At 34.8% G+C, this 26347-nt stretch overlaps 1 protein-coding gene across 1 annotated transcript in view; it reads right to left on the bottom strand.

Moving 5' to 3' along the window:
- Positions 1–6018: 6018 nt before the first annotated feature.
- LOC148949063 (uncharacterized) overlaps positions 6019–26347 on the bottom strand; it is a 139431-nt gene continuing 119102 nt past the window's right edge. The window contains exon 5 of the mRNA XM_089093127.1: positions 6019–6943. Coding sequence (XP_088949253.1) covers positions 6215–6943 — 729 coding nt within the window. The 3' untranslated portion in view covers positions 6019–6214. The remainder of the gene's footprint in view (positions 6944–26347) is intronic.

Below are 26347 nucleotides of genomic sequence, written 5' to 3'. Positions count from 1 at the left end.
TAGTTTATTTAATTTGTGATATGGTGACGAATTGTAAAGGACTTTTATAATTTGACAATAATCTATACACCTTTCTAAATGCATCAAACTTTCCCAAAAGTCTTATTGGCAATAAGCAAATTCTAAAGAAACTAAGAGAGTCTGGTCCTCCAAGAACGCCAACACCACCATTTAAAAAAGAAGAAGATTCAATATTGGAAAATACTAGCAGCAGCAGCAGCAGCAATGATTTTATAACACCTGTGGCTGCTAGTCAAAAGCGAAGACGGATTGATTCACCCTCCAGTGTGCAAAAGGGGAGTGGACATTGTGGACATTACACTACGTGTTTGCGTTCAAAATGATTGAAGTTCTGAAACATGTCTATGAAAATATTGGTGAAGCGGGAAGTTTAAGTTCCCCCAAAACCCTTTCTAAAGTTGCCTCTGGCAGCACATTAAAAAAAGCAAAGGAATATCTACAGAATGAACCGAGTTACACACTGCATCGGAATCACAGGCTTCGTGGCAAATAATATCCACAAACAAAAGCATTTTTACCTTTGCATATAATGCAAGCAGATATTTTAACTTTAGCCGCAATTCAACGGCGTCAGAATGCGCACTACAAATATATTCTGGTGGCAATCAGTGTATTCAGTTGCTATGCCTGTGCCATTCCTAAAGGTCAAAGAGAGGTGTTGAAGTTGCTCAGGTCATTGTAAGTATCCATGAAGAGGATTGCTATAGAAAAATTGAATTGGATCGTGGTAGTGTATGTGTTAATCCCCATGTGAAAAAGGTTCTATTAAAATATAATACAACACTTTATCATAGTCACATCCCGATAAAGGCTGCATTGGCTAAACAATTGATAAGAACGATTCGTCTATTAATTTCAAGATATTGTACACTGAAAAATACACCTGCTTTTATTCATGATTTAAATAAAATCATGCGGATATACAACCATCGACCCCATCGATCATTGTCCAACTCAAGCCCTCGGGAAGTTCATTGCAGTGAAAATACATTTGATGCTTTTCTAAAGCAATATTCCAATGGTGAAAAAGAAAAAAAATGTAAAAAAGAAGAAATTCAATGTTGGTGATACTGTTCGAATTAATAGAACCACCAATATTTTTGTAAAGGGGAATTATTTATGGAGCACTGAACTTTTTAAAGTGTCCAAAATCCTGGACACCGAACCCACGAAATATCTACTGCGAGACACCAAAGATGATGAGATTCTTGGCGGTTTTTATGAATATGAAATGCAAAAAAATAGAAACACTAGTGAAATTTATCAAATTGAAAAGATATTAAAGAGTCGTACTTATAGGGGCCAGAGACAGTTGCTTGGGCGCTGGCTAGGATACAACTCTGATTTTGACTCTTGGGTCAGTGCTGAAGATATTAGCAATGCCCAATGATTTCTATGTGACTTTCATGTCCAATGTTTTTGATCCTCTTTACGATGATTCGAATAGAACAAGTGCTTTTTGGACGAAACTCTGTTCCACTACCAAATTCGATGACAGAAAGTATGAAGTGGCTCCTGTCGACTGTATTCTCAAAAATACCTATGACATCCTGAGAAAAGATCGTAAATATGAAATAAAAATTAGACCCTATGACAGGCCGCCACCACCCTCAGGTGATCAAGAACAAATTCAAAAGATCAACTGGATGGATTATCCATATATTGAATTACCCTACGAGGAACTCACCTGTATGAATGATTTATGTCGTTATATTAATAAAAGAATTTCTGCTCGTAAAAAAGGAGCTTTTTATTTCAACTATTCAAAGGAGGAGGGTAAGATCTACAAAACTTTACCTATTGCCAATGAAAAGGTTATTCTCAATGATAATCTAAAGTACGTTCTGGGCTTTAAGCTCAATATAATCAACGGTAAAAGTGCCGGAAACACTAATTTCATTTTTGCTGACTACCCACCTGCCTTCTCCACGGACACATGTATAGTTCTCTACGCTTCAATTGTGGAAACATCCCGGTTTGGCAATACCAATGTTCCCCTCCTACGAGTTCTTGAACGAAAAACCAATCAAGAACATATTCACCACTACAATATAAAGCATCTTCAGTATATTCCTGTAAACATTTCCTATTAGGAACTCTGTCAGTTAATACTACTAACTGACTTAGATGATCTCCTAGCAATATCAAAAGGTGTGGATGTGATAACATGCCATTTTCATCCTATCGTTCAACAAAATGTCTAATATAAAAGTGGTATTCATTTGTCCTGATATTGACTGCTATATTAATACTCTTGGCCCAAGACAACAGGGCAACGGAATGGACTATTACCAAGGGCGTACTACAATGTTTGGCTATGGTCTCGGCAGTTGGTTTGCTAAGTTGTTTCGCTCTTCACTACCACTGGCCAGAAAATATCTTGTACCGGCTGCGACAGATTTTGCATCCTCTACCCTATACGATTGGGGCTCTGGCAAGGATTTTAAAAAAAGTGCTACGGAAAATCTTAGGTCCAGTAGGCGAAGCCTCGGCGAGAGATTAAAACAAAATGGAAAAGGTTTAAAAAGGTCGAGAAACAATGCATCACTCATCAGTCTCTACTCAGGTCAGAAACGAAAGACATAACCCCTGTCAAAGAAAAGAAGGAAAAAGCCGACACGTACTGTAAACAGTAGAAGAAGAAGCCCAAGGAAGAGAATTGTTAGATCGAAACTAGATTTCTTTTCCTAAGATGTCCTACCTACCGCATAAAGATTCTCAACCTTCAATCACCGCCTCATTGAATCTATTCAATGCTGAAAACGTTGATTTGAGTGTCAAACATGAATATTATGAACAATTTATCCTCAAAAATCCCTCTCCGATAATATCAACTTTCAAATGTATTCCAATGAAGACTACTTTATGGACATGTCTTCGATATTTATAAATTTACAAATGAAAGTCCGGAAATCCGATAATACAATGACAATTCGGGTCTATGGAATATCCTATGAAAATTGTATATTACATAATTTATTTCGTCAAATCAGTGTCTACATCAAAGGCACACTTGTGAGCAAAAGCAACAATCTCTCAAATTATACAAGCTATATGCAATTCATGCTGATGACACCCAAGTCATGCAGGAAATTGAGTGAAACATTTATGGTGACAATGCACGTCTGAACAAATTTCTAGTGGAAAATATCCTCTAAGACCTGTACAGTATAAATTTCAGTGCCCTAAGAGTAAAGTGCTTAAGAAATGTTTGTGAATTTGTTTATTAATAAAATGCATATATATACACAACAATGTCTTTAAATCTTCACTTTAGATTTCTTCTTTTTCATCGGTGTATAGGCAACTGTCGTGAACCACTAATGCTGGTAAATCATTTGGATTCACTGTATATTGATCTTGATTGAGTGCAAAGTCAGGGTCACATTTTCTACAGTACAATGTAACTTCACTTTTGTCATATCTCTTTGTATAGTCAATGATACTATTTGCATTCATATTATGAAATTCACAAGTTTCAATTTGATTATTTGAAGCAATATCACATACAGTGCTTTCAAATGGTGAATCACATTCGGTAACTGCCAAATAAAAATCACTTGGTTTATAGTCATAATAGGCAGTATCGTCACAACAATGACGTAGAAACCAAATTGTCATGTTACCCCAACAGTCGAATCGTAGACCAGATTCTTCCTCCCAGAATAATTTAAATCCACGACGATACCAATCTCGTAGAAATAAACTAAAATCACGTTTGGTATCTTTTCCAATCATAGCGGGGTAAGTATTCTCCCACTGATCACATTTATCATAGTGACACTTGGAGCACAGACGTCCTCTAGGGTGAGAGTCACAAAGCTCTTCAAGACATGAATTACATCCTTTAATTTGTATTGCATAGCCTCTATGTAATTTACAAGGATTACATAATTTACGCTTTTCACTATAGTCATCAATAATTGTACAATTCTCACATTGAGTCCAACTGCCAAGTGTGTTCATGCATAATGGACATGTATTGAACATGTTTTGGTTTCCGATGTCAACTCTCTCTCACAGCTAAACCGAAACTGATCATCCCTGCTGACGGATAAATTCGGGGTGGAGGAATGGGAGAGGAGTAACTCTGTGACGTCACCTCTTTCGAATGGTGGGGGGAGCCATCTACATTGAATCTATTGGCAATGTTTTCAAAAGTGTATCCACAATATGATTCTGCTTTGTTCCAATTAATATATCAATAAATTGAGTATAAGCATTTGAGTCACATCGACAAAGCTTCATACAATAGCCCAATGGGGGAGAATCAGTTTTCATTATATTGTCAAGTTTTCCCAGAGAGAATATCCTGCGTTGAAGAGATAACTCAAGAAAATCATCATCCAAAATAAAATGTTTTTCCATAAACGCCAGATTCGATCTAATTCTCTCTTTCTCAAATTTATTCATTTTCCAATCCTATCACTATGACTGCTGACTCTAGACTGACCATGATTCGTTAGCCTAACATTCTAACAAAAAAGGAAATGGAACATTTTCGATTTCGAAACAATTTTATTGAATAATTACAACAATAATACTAAGCATATACAATTAGCGATACAGTTTATTGTCTTCGATATGTTTCACTAATGCACTTAAAGCACATTGAAGACTATTCAGATGCGCTATATCAACTTTTGCAGCGAAACATAATTGATCCTCCATTTCAAATTTGCTCAAGGATATCACATATCTTGCACATACTTCATCCCATTCCAGACAAAGCCGTGATCCTCTTGTGATTTCCACCACAATGTTTGGGGCTCTTGTATTATTGCTACCAACTCCAGTATCAACTTCTAATAGGGTAAACATTCCACTCATCTTCAGCACAAATATATCCAAATGAATAAAGTCAAACTGTTCTCACTCCGTTGAATTCAATTCACAGACTAATAAAAACTATAGCAAAAATCCTTTCCTTATATTCTCTGCAATCCTCTCCCACTAATATGTAACCAGTCCTCTGATTGGCTTAGAAGGAGACACGTGATCCTGTTTCCCGTAATTTTCATCAAGGCCACTCACTCCTTTGAGGTTGTTTTTTCCTTGCTTTAAAAATGACGTAGATAATTCCGGAGACCACACTGCCTTTCCATGACGATAAAATAAAAGTTCAAAATAGGGATAAAATCCTTTTTAATAGACAGTGTATAGAAACGGTCTACTGATGACGGTCACTATGTATGTGACCGAAATATCTGGTATTTTTTGTGAATTTTCTATACACTATCTATTAAAAAGAATTTTATCCCTATTTTGAACTTTTATTTTATTGCTTTAAAAAACAAACAAACTTTCTTTGGTTCGTAGCCTTTGATGAGTACTCATTTTGAATTTACATTTGGCATTGATTTATTATTCTTTATTATATTTTAATTTTGTTGCTATAAAGAATTCTGTGAAGAAGTCGGTCTTCAGCAAGCCTATGCTTTGTCCTATGGTATCGAACTTTTAATAGAAAATTAATGAATGACCCTTCCTCTATTTCTTAGAAACAAATATTCACGAAAAGTATTTCAAATAAGCTATTGACTTATTAGAACACCTTTTGTTGCTTAAAACGGATCGGACCTCCAGTGCCAATTTCCCTTTTACTTGCCTAATTTCAGAACCTCTTCTTAATTCTCAAAGTTTAAGATATGTTTTCTTATGATTGTTTTCTAAAAAATTTGTTCTGGGTATGGTTTTTGTTGTCCTTCTTCCAAGACTTGTTCAATAGACCACATCCAATAGTCTCAGAAGAGATGTTTAGAATGCCTTTTTCGGTGCTTTCGACCCTCTCCCCCTCTCCAAAAAAAAACAAAACTATATGCACCTGTGAGATATCCAAGAGTTGAAGTTAAACCTAGTTTACTGCTCACCAAATTGAAGTGATATGATTTCGATGCGTAAACTTTACAATTTCTTTAAATCCGTACATATGTTACTAATGCTATAGAATGCCCGAAATTCAGCAAATCTTCACGATTGAGAATTTGTTTATTAAAACTCCAGTATAAAAATATATTTCATTTTATAGCGAACAAATGCACAAAACTTAGATATCAACAATGATATCTACGCCTAAGCTAGTTAGAAAAATATCCTGGAAAAATTCCTGGCACTAAACACTCGACTGAAATTAACTAAACAGTGTTTAAAAAGTAGCTATTTAAAGCTTAATTTGGTTGCCACTCGGGCTGCTTTAATCTATGTAGATACTTCTTCTGTACAATGGTAAGATATTATGTAGCTGAGGATAATTGTTGATGGCGTAAGCAGGATATCCATAATATCCCCATGGATATCCATACCTTAAGTAGTTAGAATGATATCCTGGAAAAATTACTTGTCTACTTGGCAGTTGGTTTTGGACTGAATAAATGTTGCCTGTGTCACTAAAGGCTGCACTTGTGACTGTTTCTTTATCAGTTTGAAGTGTATTTAGTGCAGTAGGTGGTGTATCAATTGCATAGAAGGGTTGTGTAGTGGTAGCTATCTCCAGCAGCACTTGCTGAAAAGGCATAACAATTCTTCCGAAAGGACTTAGTCCCCCTGAAGATGCAGGGGATGCAGCTGCAGCAGCATTGTTAGCATAGGAGGCTGGCACAGCAGGACTTATTCCTTGAAACATTTGCTGGAAAGGCTGAAATATACCTCCAAAAGGTCTAATTCCCTCAGGAGGGGCTGTATCACTCCCAAGAAAAATGGGACACATATCACCAACACCAAAGAAAGTCATAACGCCACACTGAAATTGTCTTGTTTGTATTACTAACTGTTCGAAGGAAGGTCTTAGGGGTGTAAATAGGCTTCCCAAACCGGCCTGCCTTCCAAACCGATTTGATTGTGTTGTAAGATTCCCGTTCACATCTGTTGGTAATGGGCTTCCCGTGACTGAGGTTAGACAAATGGAACAAACAAATAGACAAACCTAGAAAAAAATTGCAATATGTAGTCTTAAAACATTTTATTTTAATCTTTACTACATATAAAGTAAAGGGCTAGCCTAGTATTTGTTAAGAAAACCTCAAGTGATTAAAATGAAACAAATATTCAAGATATTTTTGTATACTCAAATCTATAATGCAACGCCAAATATTTGGAACGACTATAAACGTTTAATCCATCTTCTGTTGATCAGTTTTATCTTAACCAGCTAAATGTTTTTCACAGCTATGGTTGAAGATGACAATTCATTTCAATGTGTGCAAACCCTAGTAGAGAAATTATGTCTACCAATTTGTCTGCTTACTCCAGCCTAAAATATATTTTGTGGGTGCCATCGTTTTAATTAAAAGGAAGGTTTTAATTTTGACTAATAGGATTAATTAATAATCGAAGATGTGTTGCAAATCAAAGTGAGCCTTTCACTGGTTAGTTTTTTTGTTTTTTTTCTTAGAAACTGGCAAGCGAGAAACATTCAACAGTTTGTTTGTACTATTTATTAGGAGGTCAGAGATTGGGCGCGAGTCTTGTTAAGCAAAGAGGGTTCCTTCTAGCTACCGACTCTTCTTCAGTTATGCCAGATATTAAACGGCATTTTCCCTTTTAAAGTCACATGCCTTAGACGCATCACCCTTAAACTTATTTACATTCTTCTTTATTATTTTTTGTAAAAGAAAAATGTGGAAATCGCATAACTTTGATTCTGGATATTTTTACAGAATAAGAGACTCAACAAATTAAAGATAGAAATAAATCTACTTTTGAAATTGAAATTTCAGAGACACACGGAGATCCTATAATTTTGTTATAAAAATTGGTTTCAATTCCATTAAGTATTTCTGTGATGTTGGGCTGTTTCCTGCAGATATGGAAACACAAGAACACCCATAAATGATAAAGTATACCTTAAAGGGTTACAACCATGATTAAATATGGGTCCAAGGCCCTGCTCAAATGGATCCCCTTGACCCCAAGCATCAATGATGTTATTCTGTTTGGAAATTAATACTGAAAAATACCAAATGATATTTAGTAACATGTTGAGAGTGATTGAATGAGGCTATGTGATGGGCATTACAACCGACAATCATTATACTGATATTCTTTGTTTTCAAGGGTGTCTTATAATTATATGACATTTTAAACAAAGAAGTGGGAGGGGGGAAACATAGTTGTTATGGCTAAACATTGTTGTATAGAAGTTGGTTTTTGTATTGTTATTTAGGAAACACTTTACACAGATGTGGCAGTTCGGGTAGTATAAAAAATTCCAAGGGCTTGTTTAGTTACAAGTTACAAAAAGACAGATTTGTCTAGCTGTTTCAGTCTTGGTGGGAAAAACCACCCCTGAGTCTTGTCCAGGAGTTCCAAGCAGGGGGGGGGGGAAGAAGTTGGAAAAAATCGCCCTTGTTGATGTTAAAACTGCCTTTTTTATATTTTGATAGGCAAAAACTGAGAAGCGTTCACCCAGATTTTGAATTTTTTGTATGTTGATTAAATAACAGAAAATAAATAGTGGCTTCCTTCTCTGCCTATTTAAGAATAGACAACTTGGATGATGCCAAATAGAAGAGAGCTTGGAAATGATTTTGATTTCAAGGATTAGGAACTAAGAATGACAGAACCCTGTTATTAACCAACTGAGACTGAACTTCTTTCATTGATTTAACGTCATATATTTCCACCAGATCCATTACTCTAATAAAAAACAAGTTTAAGCCATTAAAATACGGGAAGCGTTTTTCAAGCCCCTGCTTCTTTGTTATCGTTAATTATCTCTGTGCTGAAATTTCGTCTATTAGCCATTCTTCCTAGGTTCTTCAAAGACAAACTGGTTCTTTTTCGCTCTTTTTCTGTCTGTCCAAAACAAACTTGTTCTTTTTTGCTCTTTTTCTGTCGGATTTTACAGTGGTTGCATATCTGATTTCATTTCGTCTGAATGACTACCCGTCTGATTGACTGTATTTCAAAATCCAAACTATACGCAAAATGTGGTCCTATCCCATTTTTTATGGCTGTAATGACAAAAAGGCTGAGATAGCTAAGACACGTTCTGCAGTTGAAAGCGGGAAAATTGTCAAAGATTGTGCTTTCTTGCCAACTATCTAGAGCCAAAAAAAAAGTCAGGTCGTCCCTAAATTGGGTAGGAAGAGGTACTAAGGAAGGATTAAAGGGAAGTTAAAATTTCTTTGGGGGGATTGGTATGAAGAGGAAGGCTTTAAATAGATGAGGATGAAGTAGGAACATGCATAGATGCATAAACTTTACTTGATAAAAAATTTTTTTATTTTGAGTACCTATCTCCAAAGTAAAAAAAAATTAGCATGAACGCTCATCCCAAGGAGTTTTCAATATTGGCACAGGCTTATATGAAACAGTTCGGGGCAACGAACTTTAAGTAAGGAGTGATGCGGCTCAATATTAACCGACTATCTATGAAACACAGTCTTAATAACAGTACATAGAGATAATCGAATTTTGATGCTTAATCAAAATATATAAGAATCATCAAATTTAATGGTGCTTATCAAAAATTATGAGCCGTAGAGTATCTGCCGAACTTTTGAAAAAGGGAGAAAATACCTCCAAAACATCAAGTGATTTGAATGAAAATCACATCATCAGATTCAGCATACTAGAGAACCCTAACTTAGATTTTTCAAGCTCCTATGTACAAAAATGTGGGATTTGGCATTTTTTTTTTGCTTGAAGAAAGATCACAGATGCGTGTTTATAAAGTCGAGCAAATCAATCTTGTGATCATAGAGGATCCATAGAGAGCTCGTTTGATTGGAAATCAAAAGTTTTAGTGTTGTTTCTAAGTGACCAAAAATATTGGAGGGCAGATAGCCCCCCTCTCACTCATTTTCCCCCAAAGTCATCTAATCAAAATTTTGAGAGGCTTCATTTTATCGATTCCAAACCATAAAAAGAAGCTTTTGAAAATTATGGCGATAAGAAGTTGGTATGAGGGGGTGTACAAATATGAATAATTTAAGTTTAGGAGCAGAATACGGCAAAAAGTGTTTTGAAACTAATAAAAGCAAGACTTTTGAAAATGATAGTCGTAACAAATTGGTATGGGGGTGTACTCAAATCTAAATTGTCAAGGTTTAGGAACACAGTATGGAAGAAAAGTGGTTTGAAGGCAATAAGAAAAAGCCTTTCGAAACGTTTATTGACAAGAAGTTGGTAAGAGGGTGTGCGCAAATCTGAATAATTTAAGTTTAGGAGAAAAATTCAGAAAAATTGAAAGATTTGAAAAATTCCGTGAAAAATTGAAATTTTGTCAGAATGTTGGGCTGAGCTTAGGCAAAGAATAGGTACGATTTGGAAGATTAAGATGGCTTTAAACAATTTTTTACCTCTTATTTAAAGAAAATTAATGGTCCTGTGTCAATTCTAAATTCTTGATCAACCTTCCTAGGACCATAGGAAAGCGTGCCTTGTTTGCCGCTCATTCCAGGTAATCTAACTATCCTATGTCAATTATAAATTCTCGGTCAACCTGCCTAAGACTCTAGGCAGCAATTCCTTTCCAAAAACTAACACACAAGTGTTTGTCCAATAAAAGAGTCATACCTACTCCCACCCATTACCCGTGCCATTTAAACATTTGCCTCTCAATTACTTGGACTGTCTGTCTTGGCTTTTTCTATAATTAGCCATGTCTTGATGCCTAATGCAAAATAGTTGAATTTTCAATTCAAATTTTTTCAATTTTTCTAATAGACTTAGTGAGAGATACAAGCAAGAAGTTAGGCTCATTTAGGTTCACTTAACATTGCACGACATGCTAAGTGCACCAAAACGAACCTAACTTTTTGCTTGTCTCTCTCACTATGTCTGTGTGTCTGACTGGCTGTGCTGCCATCTATAGGTAGAGCTGAAAAGATGTGTGGCCATCTATAAGTAGAGATAAAAAGATGTTATTTGATTGAAATTGCTTAATAATAATAAAAATTAACATAATAACCTTCCGAGATCTAAGTTTCAGAAGATTTCAGCTAAATGTCTTCTTTTTGTTTGAATATTCTCGTTTATTTGATTGAAATTGTTTAATAACAATAACAAATAACAATGACCTTCCGAGACCTAGGTTTCAGTAGAATTAAGTTAAATGTCTTCTTTTTCTTTGAATATTCTCGTTTATTTGATTGAAATTGTTCAATAATAAGAAAAACAAATTACATAATGAGCTTCCGAGATTTAGGTTTTAGTAGATTTTAGTTAAATGTCTTCTTTTCCTTTGACTATTGTAGTTGATTTGATTGAAATAGTTTAATAATAATAACAAAAATAACATAATCCCCTTCAGTCATCTAGGTTTCAGTATATTTCAGTTCAGTGTCTCCTTTTTTTAGTATTCTCGTTTATTTGATTGAAATTGTTTAATAATAATAATAAAAAAATTACATAATGAGCTTCCGAGATCTAGGTTTCTGTAGATTTCATTTAAATGTCTTCTTTTTCTTTGAATATCCTCGTTAATTTGATTGAAATTGTTTCATAATAACAAAACTAACATAATGAGGTTCCGAGATCTATGTTTCAGTATAGTTCAGTTAAATGTCTACTTTTTCTTTGAATATTTGTGTTTATTTGATTGAAATTGTTTAATAATAATAAATATAACATAATGACCTTCCGAGATCTAGGTTTCAGTAGATTTCAGTTAAATGTCTTCATTTTCTTTGATTATTATCGTTTATTTTATTGAAATAGGTTACTAAAAATAAAAAACAATATATTGAGCTCCCGGGATCTATGTTTCAGTAGATTTCAGTTAAATGTCTTCTTTTTCTTTGAATATTCTTGTTTATTTGATTGAAAATGTTTAATAATAATAAAAAATAACATAACGAGCTTCCAAGATCTAGGTTTAAGTAGATTTTAGTTAAATGTCTTTCTTGTTTAATTGACTATTCTCGTTTATTTGATTGAAATTGTTCAATAATAATATAAATAACATAATAACCTTCCGTAATCTAGGTTTCAGTAGATATCATTGAAATGTCTTCTTTTTTGGAATATTTTTGCTTATTTGATTCAAATTGTTTAATAATAATAATAAAAAATAACATAATGAACTTCTGAGATCTATGTTTCAGTAGATTTCAGTTAAATGCCTTCTTTTCCTTTGAATATTCTCGTTTATTTGATTGAAATTGTTTAATAATAATTATAAAAAATAACATAATAAACTTCCAAGATCTTTGTTTCTGTAGATTTCAGTTAAATGTCTTCTTTTTCTTTGAATATTCTCGTTTACTTGATTGAAATTGGTTAATAATAATAAAAAACAATATAATTCCCTACCGAGAACTAGGTTTCAGTGGATTTCTGTCAAATATCTTTTTTCAGAATATTCTCGTTTATTTGATTGAATTTGCCCAATAATAATAAAATATATAATAACTTTCTGAGAACTAGGTTTCAGTAGATTTCAGTTAAATGTCTTCTTTTTCTTTGAATATTCTCCTTTATTTGATTGAAATTGTTTAATAATAATAAAAATAATATAATGACATTCCCAGAACCAGGTTTCGGTAGATTAAAGATAAATATAAACAAGTTACACTTCAGTTATGAATTTTCTTAAAGAAAAGAAAAAAAAAGTCAAGTTCTGTTATGGGACAAAAGTGGTTTGAAATCAATAAAAGAAGCCCTTCGAAAAGTATGTCGATAAGAAGTTGGTATGTGGGTGTTCGCAAGTCTGAATAATTTAAGTTTAGGCACTTAATAAGGAAAAAAGTGTTTTGAAACTAATAAAAGGACGGCTTTGGAAAATTATAGTCGTGACAAATTGGTATGGGGATGTACTACAATCTAAATTATCAAGGTTTAGGAGCACAGTATGGAAGAAAAGTGGTTTGAAGTCAATAGAAAGACGCCTTAAATTATTAAAAGAAGCGTTGATAAGAAGTTGGTATGAGGGCTTGTGCAAATCTGCATAATTTAAGTTTAGGAGCGTAATACAAAAAAAGCGCTTTAAAATCAATAAAAGGAAGGCTTTTGAAAGGTTTAGGAATACAGTATGGAAGAAAAGGGATTTAAAATCGCTAAGAAGAAGCCGTTCGAAAGGTATGTTGATAAGAAGTTGGTATGAGGGCGTGCGCAAATCTGAATAATTTACATTTAGGAGCGTAGTATAGAAAAAAAGTGTTTTGAAATTAATGAAAGAAAGGTTTTTGAAAATTATAGTCATAATAAATTGGTGTGTGGGTGTATTCAAATCTAAATTATCAAAGTTTAGGAATACAGTATGGAAGAAAAGTGATTTGGAATCAATAAAAAGAATCCTTTCGAAAAGTATGTTGATAAGAACTTGGAATGAGGGTGGGCGCAAATCGGAATAATTTAAGTTTAGGAGCATAAAACAGAAATAAGTATTTTAAAGTTAATAAAAGGAAGGCTTTTGAAACCTATAGTCATAATAATTTGGTATGGGGATGTACTCAAATCTAACTTATCAAGTTTTAGGAACAGAGTATGGAAGAAAAGTGGTTTGAAATCAATAAAAAGAAGTCTTTCGAAAACCATGGTGATAAGAAGTTGTTATGGGGGTGTTCGCAAATTTGAATATTTATGTTTAGGATCGTAATATGAAAAACATGTGTTGAATTTAATTATAGCAAGGCTTTTGAAAATTGGTACGTTGGGGTCTATAATGGTTAGGGTAAATGGTGGTTTAAATCCATAGCCAGCTCACTACTAGATGTCGAAGGATTTCTAAGGATTGTTCTGGATTTCTATATTAAAATTCCTTTATCTGTGCCTACGAATTTATTAGTTTCAACTTTATGCATACTCCAATATCAAACAATATTTTATATTAGCCACACTCCTCATTTGATACTTGTTAATTACAGTGACCACTGCCAAGAGGTGAAGCTAGGTCAATCGGATCAATCGACTTGTGAAAAGAGGAATATATTCTTATCATATTCTGACATTTATATAATGTGGCATAGGAGTCAAAATTCCCTCAGGCCTACCTTTAGTTGTTAAGCTATTTTAAACCTTTGCCTGTTTCATACAATCCAAATAAAAATATTCTTATCATCGTCATTAGGTTTTATCCGAATAATTTATGTGTCTAGTTTAGACCATTTAGTATTACGCGATACTGGACGAACATCATAATTTATGCTATACTGGACGAACACCTTAATTGGGTTATTGATCTACATAATTACATATATCAAAAGGTATCTTACATATAGTTTAGTATTGTATACAGCTTTTGGCCCGAATGTAACGTGTTTGCTCGCTTTATACGATCTAGTTCCATACTTAGTTCCGAACTGCATACATACAGACTACTTATGTAGGAGAATCTTTCCATTGGAGGAATTTCTTATGGGAGAAGGGAATTTTTCATGGAGCATTATTTAAAAACACGATCAGAAAATAAATAAAGACAACAAGTTTTTTTCAACAGAAAGTTAGGAGCAACACTAAAACTTAAAACGAACAGGAATTGTTATGTATATTAGGGATTGTTACGATTGTCCCCTCCTCAACACCTCGATCCTTACTCTAAAGTTTTTTAGTACTTTTAAAAAAGCTTCTTATTGTTCTAGTTAAACGAACCTTGTATTTCAGGAATCTTTCTTAAGGAATTGCGTCAATATTCAGACTTTAGCGTAAAGAGCGAGTTGTTGAGGAGGAGACAACCCCCCCCCCCATCCGATATGCGTAATAATTTCCGTATTTTTAAAGTTTGAATGTTGCTCCTTGCTTTCGGTTGAAAAAAAAACTTGTTTTTTATTTAATTCCTAATAAAGCTGCCTTTCGTCTTGCCAATTTTAGCAATTCAACTGCTGGAATATATTCCATGGATTTCAAATTTATACAGATGTTAATGGATGGATCTCCATTGGTGTAATAAAAATCCTAAATCTGCTTTAGTCTATGCTAAAAAGTGGCTCCACTGCAACAAAATTCTTCTTTCGAAAGTAAAGAAGAAAAACTGAGAAGAATCACAATCTTTGTCACCATATGATAACGCAGAGGAAACAGGTGTGCTTCCTCATTCAACGTGAATAAGTTCAATCCCGCGTGTCATAAATAAGTGGCTTAACAGTTGATGTGTGTAAGTCTAAAGTGATTGGAATGCAACCAGTGCTCTTTCCGTTCCCCTTTCCCCAAAAGACATCCAGTTGGAATTTTAGGATAGCCATTTTGATTAGCATACTTGAAATGTATAATAGCAATACTTCTGGGAGTAAGATGACCCTCCACTGCCCTTTGGTCAAGAGCTGTAATTAATACAATTTGCCGATTGCTTACATATAGGATTTGTTATTGGGAAAGGAAAGTGTCATTGACCCTGGGTCTCTAAAAAGGCTAAGGGTATTGAGGTGAGGCCTTATGGAAATATTGAGGGGAGTGCTGAACTATTTCAAAGCTCACTTCATACAAGCAGGTTGTCGAAAGGCCGTCTCAGCAGTATCTTGTGAATGGCTTAGGGTATTAAGTTGAAACTTCCAGGGAATGATAGGGGGGATGTTCAACTGAAAAGGCAATATATGCATACTGCTACTAGTGCTACTACTGCTACTTTTATTGCAACCACTACCAATTCTACTACTATTACTACTACTGTTATCCTTAGCAATGTTAGATGATTTTCAGGTAGGCCTACTTAGCTTTTAGTTTAAAGAAACAAGGATGCATAAGCTCAACCTGCATCTTTTATGCTTAGTAAGGTTAAATGATTTTAAGGTAGGTCTACTTAGCTTTTAGGGCTCATGACGAATAACGAAGCTGCTAAGTCTAGTTTAGGCTGAGAAGGCATTAATAATAGAATACTAATTTCTCATTTTTAGGACTAAAAAGTTCAAAGTATCAGTTATAGTAGTATATGCCCCTTTAGAACCGACTGACGGAGATACTAGTGACTCAGATGAATTTTACTTACAGTTACAGGAGCAAATAGACAGGGTCCAAGGCAGAAATATGATGTTTTACTAGGAGATTTTAACGCCCAGGTCGGTAGAAATAGGAAAGATGGTACCCTAGCCTAGGTAAATTTGGTGTAGGAAAAGACATCATTAATGGATACAGAATTTTGCAATTTTGTAGATATAACAATCTAGTTATAACTAACACGGTGTTTGGTCATAAAATTGCTCGTAAGTTAACAGGGTATTCATGTGATGGTAATACAGCAAACCTTATTGATTATCTTATAGTAAACCAAAGACTGGCAGGATCAATTAAGGATACTTAATTTAAAGCTCAAATTTCGGAAGGGTAACTACCTCCCGGGAAGTTATGATGTTGGTAGACCCCAGGATGAGAGTTTGAGAGAAGCTTTCCAGGAACAGATGAATACTAAACTTGAGAGTTTAAAATTTGATAATGTGGAAGATGGTTGGAATAATTTTAGAAAAACAATTTGTGTAGTTGCTGAAGGTGTCGAAGGGAAGAAAGCTAGGACTGCAGCTAAGAATATTAGTGAAAAAGCTTTATGTGTAGTAGAAAGGAGAAAGGACTTGTACAAAGATTATCTGAGTGATAGATGATATGAAAACAAAAGCAATATAAGGAATGGGGAAAAAGCATTAAAATATGGAGTAAGAGGGTGTGAAGTGCAGGCCATGGAGAAAAATGCCGGGAACCTAGAATATTCGACTTGACGACATAATAGTAAAATATTGTACTAGCATGTTAACAAATTGAGAACGAGTAGTCAATCCGGACTTGGCCCAGTTAAAGATAGAAATGAGGCCACAATTAGCGATAAGGAAAGAATTAAAGAGAGATGGGCAGAACATTTTGAGAATTTGCTAAACCGAGATAGAGTTGCAGACTAAGATATAGAGGAAAATGAAAAAGTTTTTTATACCTTGGATGTGAGGGAAGATTTGTTTTGCGAGGAAGAACTAATGACAGTACTAAAAGGATTAAAAAATAATAAAGCTCCAGAAGCTTGTAGGGTAGTAAATGAGTTTCTTAAATATGGTGGCTCTGAGGTTAGAAACAAGTTACTGAAGATTATGAATATGATTTTTGAAAAAGGGTAAGTACCAAATGAATTTAGGAAAACCTTAATTAAGCCACTTTATAAGAAAGGTGATAAAAGTGAGTGTGGTAATTATCGAGGCATTAGTCTGGTCTCTGTAGGTAGCAAATTACTTAGTAATATGATACTTTTTAGACTGAGAGATACTGTGGACCAAGTTTTAAGAGAAGAACAGTATGGATAAGTCGATAAGTCGATATGGATAAGTCGAGTATTTTAGACAACGTAGAGGATAAGTCGACCAAATTTTCACTCTTAGCTTAATAATTGAGAAGTGCCAGAGTTGTCAAACACCTTTGGTCCTTATTTTTATAGATTATGAGCAAGCGTTCGATTCTGTTGATAGAAGAGCAATAGCAAAGGTTTTATCCTTGTATTGTATACCAGACAAATACATTGAAGTGATTAGTGCTATGTACGATAATAACATGGCTGCACTAACTTAAGGTAGAAAATGAGGTTAGCAGCTGGTTTTGTATTAAATCAGGAGCTAAGCAGGGATGTATTCTATCTCCCTTTATATGGATTATTTTGATAGATTTTGTACTAAGGAGCACAGGAAAGGCAATGGGAGACCACGGAATCAAATGGGGAGGAAAAAGTCTCCTGAACTTAGATTGTGCTGATGATTTAAGCATCCTAGAGGAAAGTGTGAGCAACATGAATGAACTTTTAGAGGTTTTGCGAGTTCAGGGTGCTAGAATAAGTTTGAAAATTAATCTTAAGAAGACTAAGTCACCAAGGCTAGGAATAAGTGAAGATGAAAAGGTGACGTTGGGTGATGAAAAGATTGATCAAGTGTGCAGCTTCGCTTACCTTGGTAGTATTACTAGTAAAGATGGTGGGAGCAGTGAAGATGTTAAAAGTAGAATAGCCAAGGCTCAGGGTCTTTTTTAACAATTAAAAAAAGTTTGGAAGAATAGGAAGATAAGTCTACAAACCAAGATTAGAATATTAGAAACAGTGATGACAGTAGTCAAATATGCCTCTGAAGCATGGGCGCTTCGAAAAGCGGATGAAGATTTGCTAGATGTATTCCAGAGAAATTGCTTAACGATTGTTCTGGGTAGCCTACTCGGATGACTGACCTTATTTCAAATAATAGGCTGTACGAAAAATGTGGTTCAATACCGCTCTCTAGGGCTATAATAAAAGAAAGTTTGAGATGGCTAGGGCATGTCGTGCGGATGAAGGATGAAAGATTGCCGAAGACTGTTCTTTTCGACCAACTATCTAGGGCTAAACGGAAAGCAGGTCATCCTCGTCTGGGGTGGAAGGATGTCGTAAAGAAAAATTTAAAGGAAATGGGGACCTCGTGGGAGGGTGTAAAAAGAGAGGCTTTCAATAGATTGGGATGGAGGAGGAGCGTGTATAGCTGTGTTGGCATCAAGCGGCTTGGTGCTGCGGTGAGTTTTTAGTAGTAGTAGTAGTAATTCTACTACGATTGCTACGACTAATGCTACTACTACTGCTACTACTGCTACTACTGCTACTACTGCTACTACTGCACTACTACTATCAATACTAATGCTACTGCTGTTACTACTGCAACTGCTACTCCTACTCCTATTACTACTGCTGCTGCCACTACTGCTGCTACTACTACTACTTGTACGGCTACTACAACTACTACTGCTAATACTACTATTCCTGCTGCTTTTACTACTTTTACTACTACAGGTACTGCTAATACCACCACTACTACTTTTGCTGCTAATACTAATACTACCGCCACATTCACAACTGCTACGGATTCTACTACCACCACATTAATTGCTTCTACTAGTACTACCGCTACTACCACTACTACTAATACTATTACTGCTACTACTGCTACTACTACTACTACTACTCCTACTACTACTGCTGCTACTACTACTACTGCTGCTGCTACTACTACTATTACTACTACTACTACTACTACTGTTACTACTATTAATGCTACTGCTACTACTATTACAGCTGCTTTCACTAGTACTACTGCTACTTCTACTACAACTACTAATTCTACTACTATTGATGCTACTACCAACACATTTAGTAATCCTACTACTTCACTATTGAACTAAATCAAAAGAGATTAAGCGCATCCTAGTTGTTGAAATTGCATAGATATAATATCTCAGGGAATAGAATATTAATTTGAAACTTTCAGTAAAAGTTGAGGGAGACGTAAAACTAGAACTAAATCAAAAGAAACAACGTGGATCCAGATTGTCAAACAAGTGGGCAATATCCCTAAAAGAAACTAAGAGTATTATGCTGGAACTTTGGCACATATTGTTGGGGATGTTGACCTACATGAAAAGATGTCAACGTCAAAAATTTTACATTTTTGATATCAGATATGTTAAAATTTTGTCAAAAAGGGCAAACCTTCGATATCTTAAGAACGGCTAAGGTTATTATTAAGTTGTAACTGCAGAGGTACGAGGCCTGCTTTTTAATTATGGATTATTTGAACATAAGTACACAACGAAAGATTTATTTCAAAAAAGTTAATATACTTTCTGATGGTGCATACTTTACTTTATTTTTCGATATAGTTACCAATTTTTTTGAGACACTTATCATACCTCTCAGCTAATTTTAAGGTAAAGTCTTTATAAGAACTTGCCGCCGGCTTCAATACCCAAGAGTTCACTGCTGTTTTTACGTCGTCTTCATCTTTTTGACGGTTGCCACTGAGGTGGCAACCGGTTGAACTAAAGACAAAACATGAGTTTCGCATATCACGTCCAAATCAAGGCAACAGAACATGGAATGGAAACACACACACACTCCCCTGAAAATTTGAAGGCCGAACATCCTCTCTCCCAGTGCAAAATCATGGCGTCGGTTTTTGGGAATAAGCATGGTGTTTTTTTGGTCAACTTCATCCATAGAGATGAACCGCTATCAATTCAGAAGCATACTGGCTAACCCTCAGAAAGCTCCACCGAGCGATTAAAAAAAAAAAAAAAAAAAAAAAAAAAAAAAAAAATTCCTTCTTCATGACAATGTAAGACCTCACACTGCTGATCAGACCTGTAATTTGTTGGACAGTTTTGTCTGAAAAGTTTTAGATCACCTGCATTACAGTCCTGATCTTGAGTCGAGTGATTACCATCCGTCTCTCCACCTCGAGCAACATCTCAGTGGCAAACGTTACAATAATGATGACGACGTAAAAACGGAAGTGAATTCCTGGTTAGCGGAACAGGCGGCAAGTTTTTTATACAGAGGTCACTTTAAAATTAGTTGAGAGGCATGATAATTATTACAACAAACTTAGCAACTATGCTGTTTAATAGAGTAAAGTATGTACTTTTTTTAAATAAATTTACTTTTTTTTAATAATCGTTCGTTGTGTAATTATGATCAAACGGACCTTAATTAGAAAAATACGCCTCGTATGTTGAGTAGGAAGTAGCGCTAAGTTATAACACAGTATGTGTATCCATCGTTGTGAAAAGAAAGTATCGGCGATATATAGGGATAGTGCAAAAGAATTATGTTTGAGCATCCAGGTACTGAGAGATTAGCTAATATTTGTCTATACTCAAGGTTGCAATATCATGGGGGTTAGAAGCTCGTTAGCCCAACAGAACCCGAAAGGTTATGACAGTTTTAAACCCATTTATTTGAACATTATTCCATGTACCCTTCCTTTCAAAGTAATAAAGTACATCTATGTTTAAAAATTGCTACAGAATTTTGTTCATCAGCTAAATAATAGTCCAAAATTCTGATTTTTATTGATGTTCAATGGAACAAAAAGAATTTTTAACAGAAGGTGAAAAGAAAAATTAAAAATTAAAACGAATAGAAATTATTCCGTTAATGATGGGGCTGCCCCTTCGTTATCCCTTACTCTTTGCGAAAAGGCTAAAAGTTATTTGAAAATTCCTCTTATTCAAATTAAGTTGCCTCAGTTTTTCAAGAACCGTTCTGAAGGAATGGGAACAAAAGTCAAACTTTAGCGTAAAGCCCGAGGGATGGTGAAAGGAAAGCCCTCTCCCTCATATACGGAATAATTTCTTCTCTTCAAGTTTTATTGTTGCTCCTTACTTTCAGTTCAAAAAATAGTATTTTAAATATAATTTCTGGCCAAATTCAAATCATACCAGGAAATTCCTACTGGTGAAAAATTTCCCCAAGAAGCTCCCCTCGATAAAGCTTTCTCCTCGCGGACAATCCTCCCCATAAAAAAATATCTCCCCTCGAAGAAAATTTCACACCTAATATTTCTGTAAGTTTTTCAATCAGAGATACCATACGCAAACAATGGTCAAATTGCACATCTTAAGTAGAGATGCCTCAGGAGGTCCAGGGGGGGCACCAAATATGGGCATAGCCCCCCTAGGGAGAACACGTGGTTAATGGGGTCAATGACCTCTTTCTCCAGGGATGTTTTGGCCAAGTGCCGGCTAGGTAAGAATGTTATGATCTAGGAAATAGTATTTGTTTTTGTTGTATGCTAGGGAAGAATGTTATGATCCAGAAATAGTATTTGCTGTTGTTTCACGAGCCAAATGTTATGAGTTTCCAGGAAACAGTTAGATCATGTGTTTCCTTCTCAGCCAATCAGAGGGCTTGCTTACATAACAATTTGACCTTGAGATTTCGTATATAACGGACATGCAATGTGATTAAATTATCAGAAAGTATTTTGACATAATGGATAAATTTGATGAATTAGAAGCATTGGCAACCTCAATTTACCATGTAAGTTCCGTTTTTATTTTCAAAATAAAATTATTTTACGCGATCACCCTCCAGTATATTCAGGTAAATCCCCCCCATACAATACAAACATCACTTTAAAATCTTTATACTCGATAGAAAACATAAAAGGTGTTCTTTTACCCTCAAAACCTAACCCCCCCCCCGTCCATCAATGTTTTTACAACCAAATTCTCGCAAAAAGAAATATTTATCCTCTCGAAAAATTTAGCTTTTCCTTATTGCAATCTTTCCTCTAACAGAGACTTCCGTCACTGTTGTCATTAAGCGTTCTGTTTTGACATAATGCTCCAGCGCGAAGCCTATAATTAGCTGTCACCCCTTTTCCTGTCTGTATACATTAGCTGGTTTTAGGCAATCGAGGTTTTCAGTGCTTTTACGTAATTCAGTGTTTGTCTGATAATAGCGGTATGGTTTGATTTTCATTAACATTTTACCACTTTTAGGGAGTGTTTTCCCCTTTTTCCGAAAATAAGGCAAATTTTTTCAGGCTCCTAACTTTGATGGGTAAGCCTAAACTTTATGAATTTATATATTTGAAATCAGCATACAAACCCAATTCTTTTTATGTATCTACTGGTATCAAAATTCCTTTTTTAGAGTTTCGGTTACTATTGAGCCGGGTCGCTCCTTACTTACATTTCGTTAACAAGAACTCTTTTAAAGTCTTAAGTTATTCGTAAATACTTATCAATGAAATTTATCGGCCCTCGTGTTTAAGGAGTAGTTATTAAAGAATTGGGACAAAAAGTGAAATTTTTGAGCATTGAGCGAGTGATGAGGAAGGGGCAGTCATCCTCATACACGGAATAATACGCGGTTTTTTTCTTTTGAATTCTTACCATTTTTGAAATCATGCCAGGGAAATCTCTTTTCTCTCGTGTAAAATTTCTCCTGGAAAGTTTCCCCAAAAACCTTTCGTCCTCACGGACAAGTCTCCCCGTGGAAGCCCTCCCCCCCCCTCACAGAAATCTCGGCTCCGGACAAATTTCCGTGGATTTCCCGAAAACAAATAATATTTATATATAATGGGCAAATTGTACAAGTTAAATCTCTTCTCTCAGGAGTAGTGGGGGGGGGGGGTCATGTCATCCCCATAGGCATATTTATTTGACCATAAGCTCTAAAATTGGTCTCAATCAGAAACCCTTATCGCTGTCTAAATTCACCAAGTATAAAGATTTTCAAACAGAGGTCTTTATTCTACAAAGTTCAGGGAAGGTCTGACAATTTCATACGAGCAAAAATTCATTCAATACGAGGCGGGGACAGCCCCATTCATATACAGAATAATTTTTGTTCGTCTTAAGTTTTAGTGTTGCTTCTTACTTACAACTGAAAACTTATTTTTTAATTTGATGTTTTACCTTTTTCAAATCATGCCATAAATATCCGTTTGAATAGACCCTCTCTTGTCAGTTTAATTCGATTTGAGTACTGGTTCAATTCGAACAGTAAACAATCTTTTTAGTCTTTATACTTTTCAAGCATAGTAAACTTGATTACGTTATGTAATTTGTAGTGACTAATTCATTTTAAATATTTACAATTGGAATAAAAGTCAACTTCTGTGGGGGCGTACTAGCTAGCAAAGATCCAGATGGGCTGAATTCACATTTTAGAGTCAAAAAGTGCACACAAATAAGCAAATATAATAGCAATTTAAAATCTCCCCCTCCCCAAACTAAAAAATTTCTGGGGGGGGGCATATTTTCATTGTAGTTTGTATATTTTCTTTAAAAAACACATCGAAAAGCCATAGCAAGAGCTAAATTTGTGAGTTTTTTTTTTCACTGACAATTCCTTTTTTTTTGCCAAGCCTTAACCTCCCTAATTGAAAGATATGAATTATAATCAAGGAACATAGTTCATCATATTTTACATATTTTTGGATGGAAAACACACTGAAAAGACATATTATTTGAACTTACATCAAACGTTGGCGGGCTTATATTTGAAGAACCTTCCATTATTTTCTATCTTGTCCATTATTTCAGCCTATACTGACTTTTAAACCTTTCAAAGCCCTGAAATATACTAACCTAACGGTTATTTATTTACGAAATCGTGCAAACTGTTGATTTTAGAACAATAATTACCTTTCTATATATCACTTAACACTCCTTAGAATTGCCAGTTATCACTCACGGAGAATGGATTCAAAACAATACTTCTTACATCACATAGTCTAATTGTGTCAAACGAGACATCTTCAATGCAGATTAATTAATTGTTACGTTCGATTTTGTTTTGGACATAGGAAAGTATCGATGGGAGTGAGAATTTCTGTAAAACTATCAAAGATTGATCAACTCTGTGATTTCACACTTCTTGTGCAATCAGAAAGAAAAAAGAAAAAAAATTGATAAAAGATATTTTGTAATATGCCCCAAAATCAGAGCTATTACAACTTAAATGACGCGAGGGGAGGGGGAATCAGGTTTTAAGAATATCCTGGATATATCATTTTACATTATCTAAGTACTCACAGAAGCAGTCGTCACAGAAACTTTGAAAAGGACTCATTTGATTGGAAATTAAAGTGGCTAGCACCCGATTCACAGGAGGGAGCGTGAAAACTCTTACTTCCAACTGAAAACTTATTTTTTAATTTGATGTTTTACCTTTTTCAAATCATGCCATAAATATCCGTTTGAATAGACCCTCTCTTATCAGTTTAATTCGATTTGAGTACTGGTTCGATTCGAACAGCAAACATTCTTTCTAGTCTTTAGACTTTTCAAGCATAGTAAACTTGATTACGGTATGTAATTTGTAGGGACTAATTCATTTTAAATATTTGCAATTGGAATAAGAGGCAAATTTTGTGGGGGCGTACTAGCTAGCACAGATCCAGATGGGCTGAATTCACATTTTAGAGTCAAAAAGTGCACACACAAAAGCAAATATAATAGCAATTTAAAATCTCCCCCTCCCCAACATCAAAAAAATCTGGGGGGGGGGGGCATATTTTCATTGTAGTTTGTATATTTTCTTTAGAAAACGCATCGAAAAGCCATATCAAGAGCTAAATTTGTGAGTTTTTTTTCACTGACAATTCCTTTTTTTTTTTTTTTTGCCAAGCCTTAACCTCCCTAATTGAAAGATATGAATTATAATCAAGGAACATAGTTCATCATATTTTTCATATTTTTGGATGGAAAAAACACTGAAAAGACATATTATTTGAACTTACATCAAACGTTGGCGGGCTTACATTTGAAAAACCTTCCATTATATTCTATCTTGTCCTATATTTCAGCCTATACTGACTTTTAAACCTTTCAAAGCCCTGAAATATACTAACCTAACGGTTATTTATTTACGAAATCATGCAAACTGTTGATTTTAGAACAATAATTACCTTTCTATATATCACTTACACTCACTAGAATTGCCACTTATCACTCACGGAGAATGGATTCAAAAAAATACTTCTTACATCACATAGTCTATTTGCGTCAAACGAGACATCTTCAATGCAGATTAATTAATTGTTACGTTCGATTTTGGTTTGGACATAGGAAAGCATCGATGGGAGTGAGAATTTCTGTAAAACTATCAAAGATTGATCAACTCTGTGATTTCACACTTCTTGTGTAATCAGAAAGAAAAAAGAAGAAAAATTGATAAAAGATATTTTGAAACATGCCCCAAAATTAGAGCTATTACAACTTAAATGACGCGAGGGGAGGGGGGAATCAGGTTTTAAGAATATCCTGGATATATCATTTTATATTATCTAAGTACTCACAGAAGGAGTCGTCACAGAAACTTTGAAAAGGACTCATTTGATTGGAAATTAAAGTGGCTAGCACTCAATTCACAGGAGGGAGCGTGAAAACTCTTACTTCCAACTGAAAACTTATTTTTTAATTTGATGTTTTACCTTTTTCAAATCATGCCATAAATATCCGTTTGAATAGACCCTCTCTTATCAGTTTAATTCGATCTGAGTACTGGTTCGATTCGAACAGCAAACATTCTTTCTAGTCTTTAGACTTTTCAAGCATAGTAAACTTGATTACGGTATGTAATTTGTAGGGACTAATTCATTTTAAATATTTGCAATTGGAATAAGAGGCAAATTCTGTGGGGGCATACTAGCTAGCACAGATCCAGATGGGCTGAATTCACATTTTAGAGTCAAAAAGTGCACACAAAAAAGCAAATATAATAGCAATTTAAAATCTCCCCCTCCCCAAACTCAAAAATTTCTGGGGGGGGGGGGCATATTTTCATTGTAGTTTGTATATTTTCCTTAGAAACCACATCGAAAAGCCATATCAAGAGCTAAATTTGTTTGTTTTTTTCACTGACAATTTCTTTTTTTTGTTGCCAAGCCTTAACCCCCCTAATTGAAAGATATGAATTATAATCAAGGAACATAGTTCATCATATTTTACATAATTTTAGATGGAAAACACACTGAAAAGACATATTATTTGAACTCACATCAAACTTTGGCGGGCTTACATTTGAAGAACCTTCCATTATTTTCTATCTTGTCCTATATTTCAGCCTATACTGACTTTTAAACCTTTCAAAGCCCTGAAATATACTAACCTAACGGTTATTTATTTACGAAATCGTGCAAACTGTTGATTTTAGAACAATAATTACCTTTCTATA

Source organism: Artemia sp. Qi Xiang Cuo, chromosome 8 (assembly GCF_049724085.1).
Source record: "Artemia sp. Qi Xiang Cuo chromosome 8, ASM4972408v1, whole genome shotgun sequence".
Taxonomy (NCBI): domain Eukaryota; kingdom Metazoa; phylum Arthropoda; class Branchiopoda; order Anostraca; family Artemiidae; genus Artemia; species Artemia sp. Qi Xiang Cuo.
Note: the sequence above shows the minus strand (reverse complement) of the source record. Positions and strands in the feature narration are given on the sequence as shown.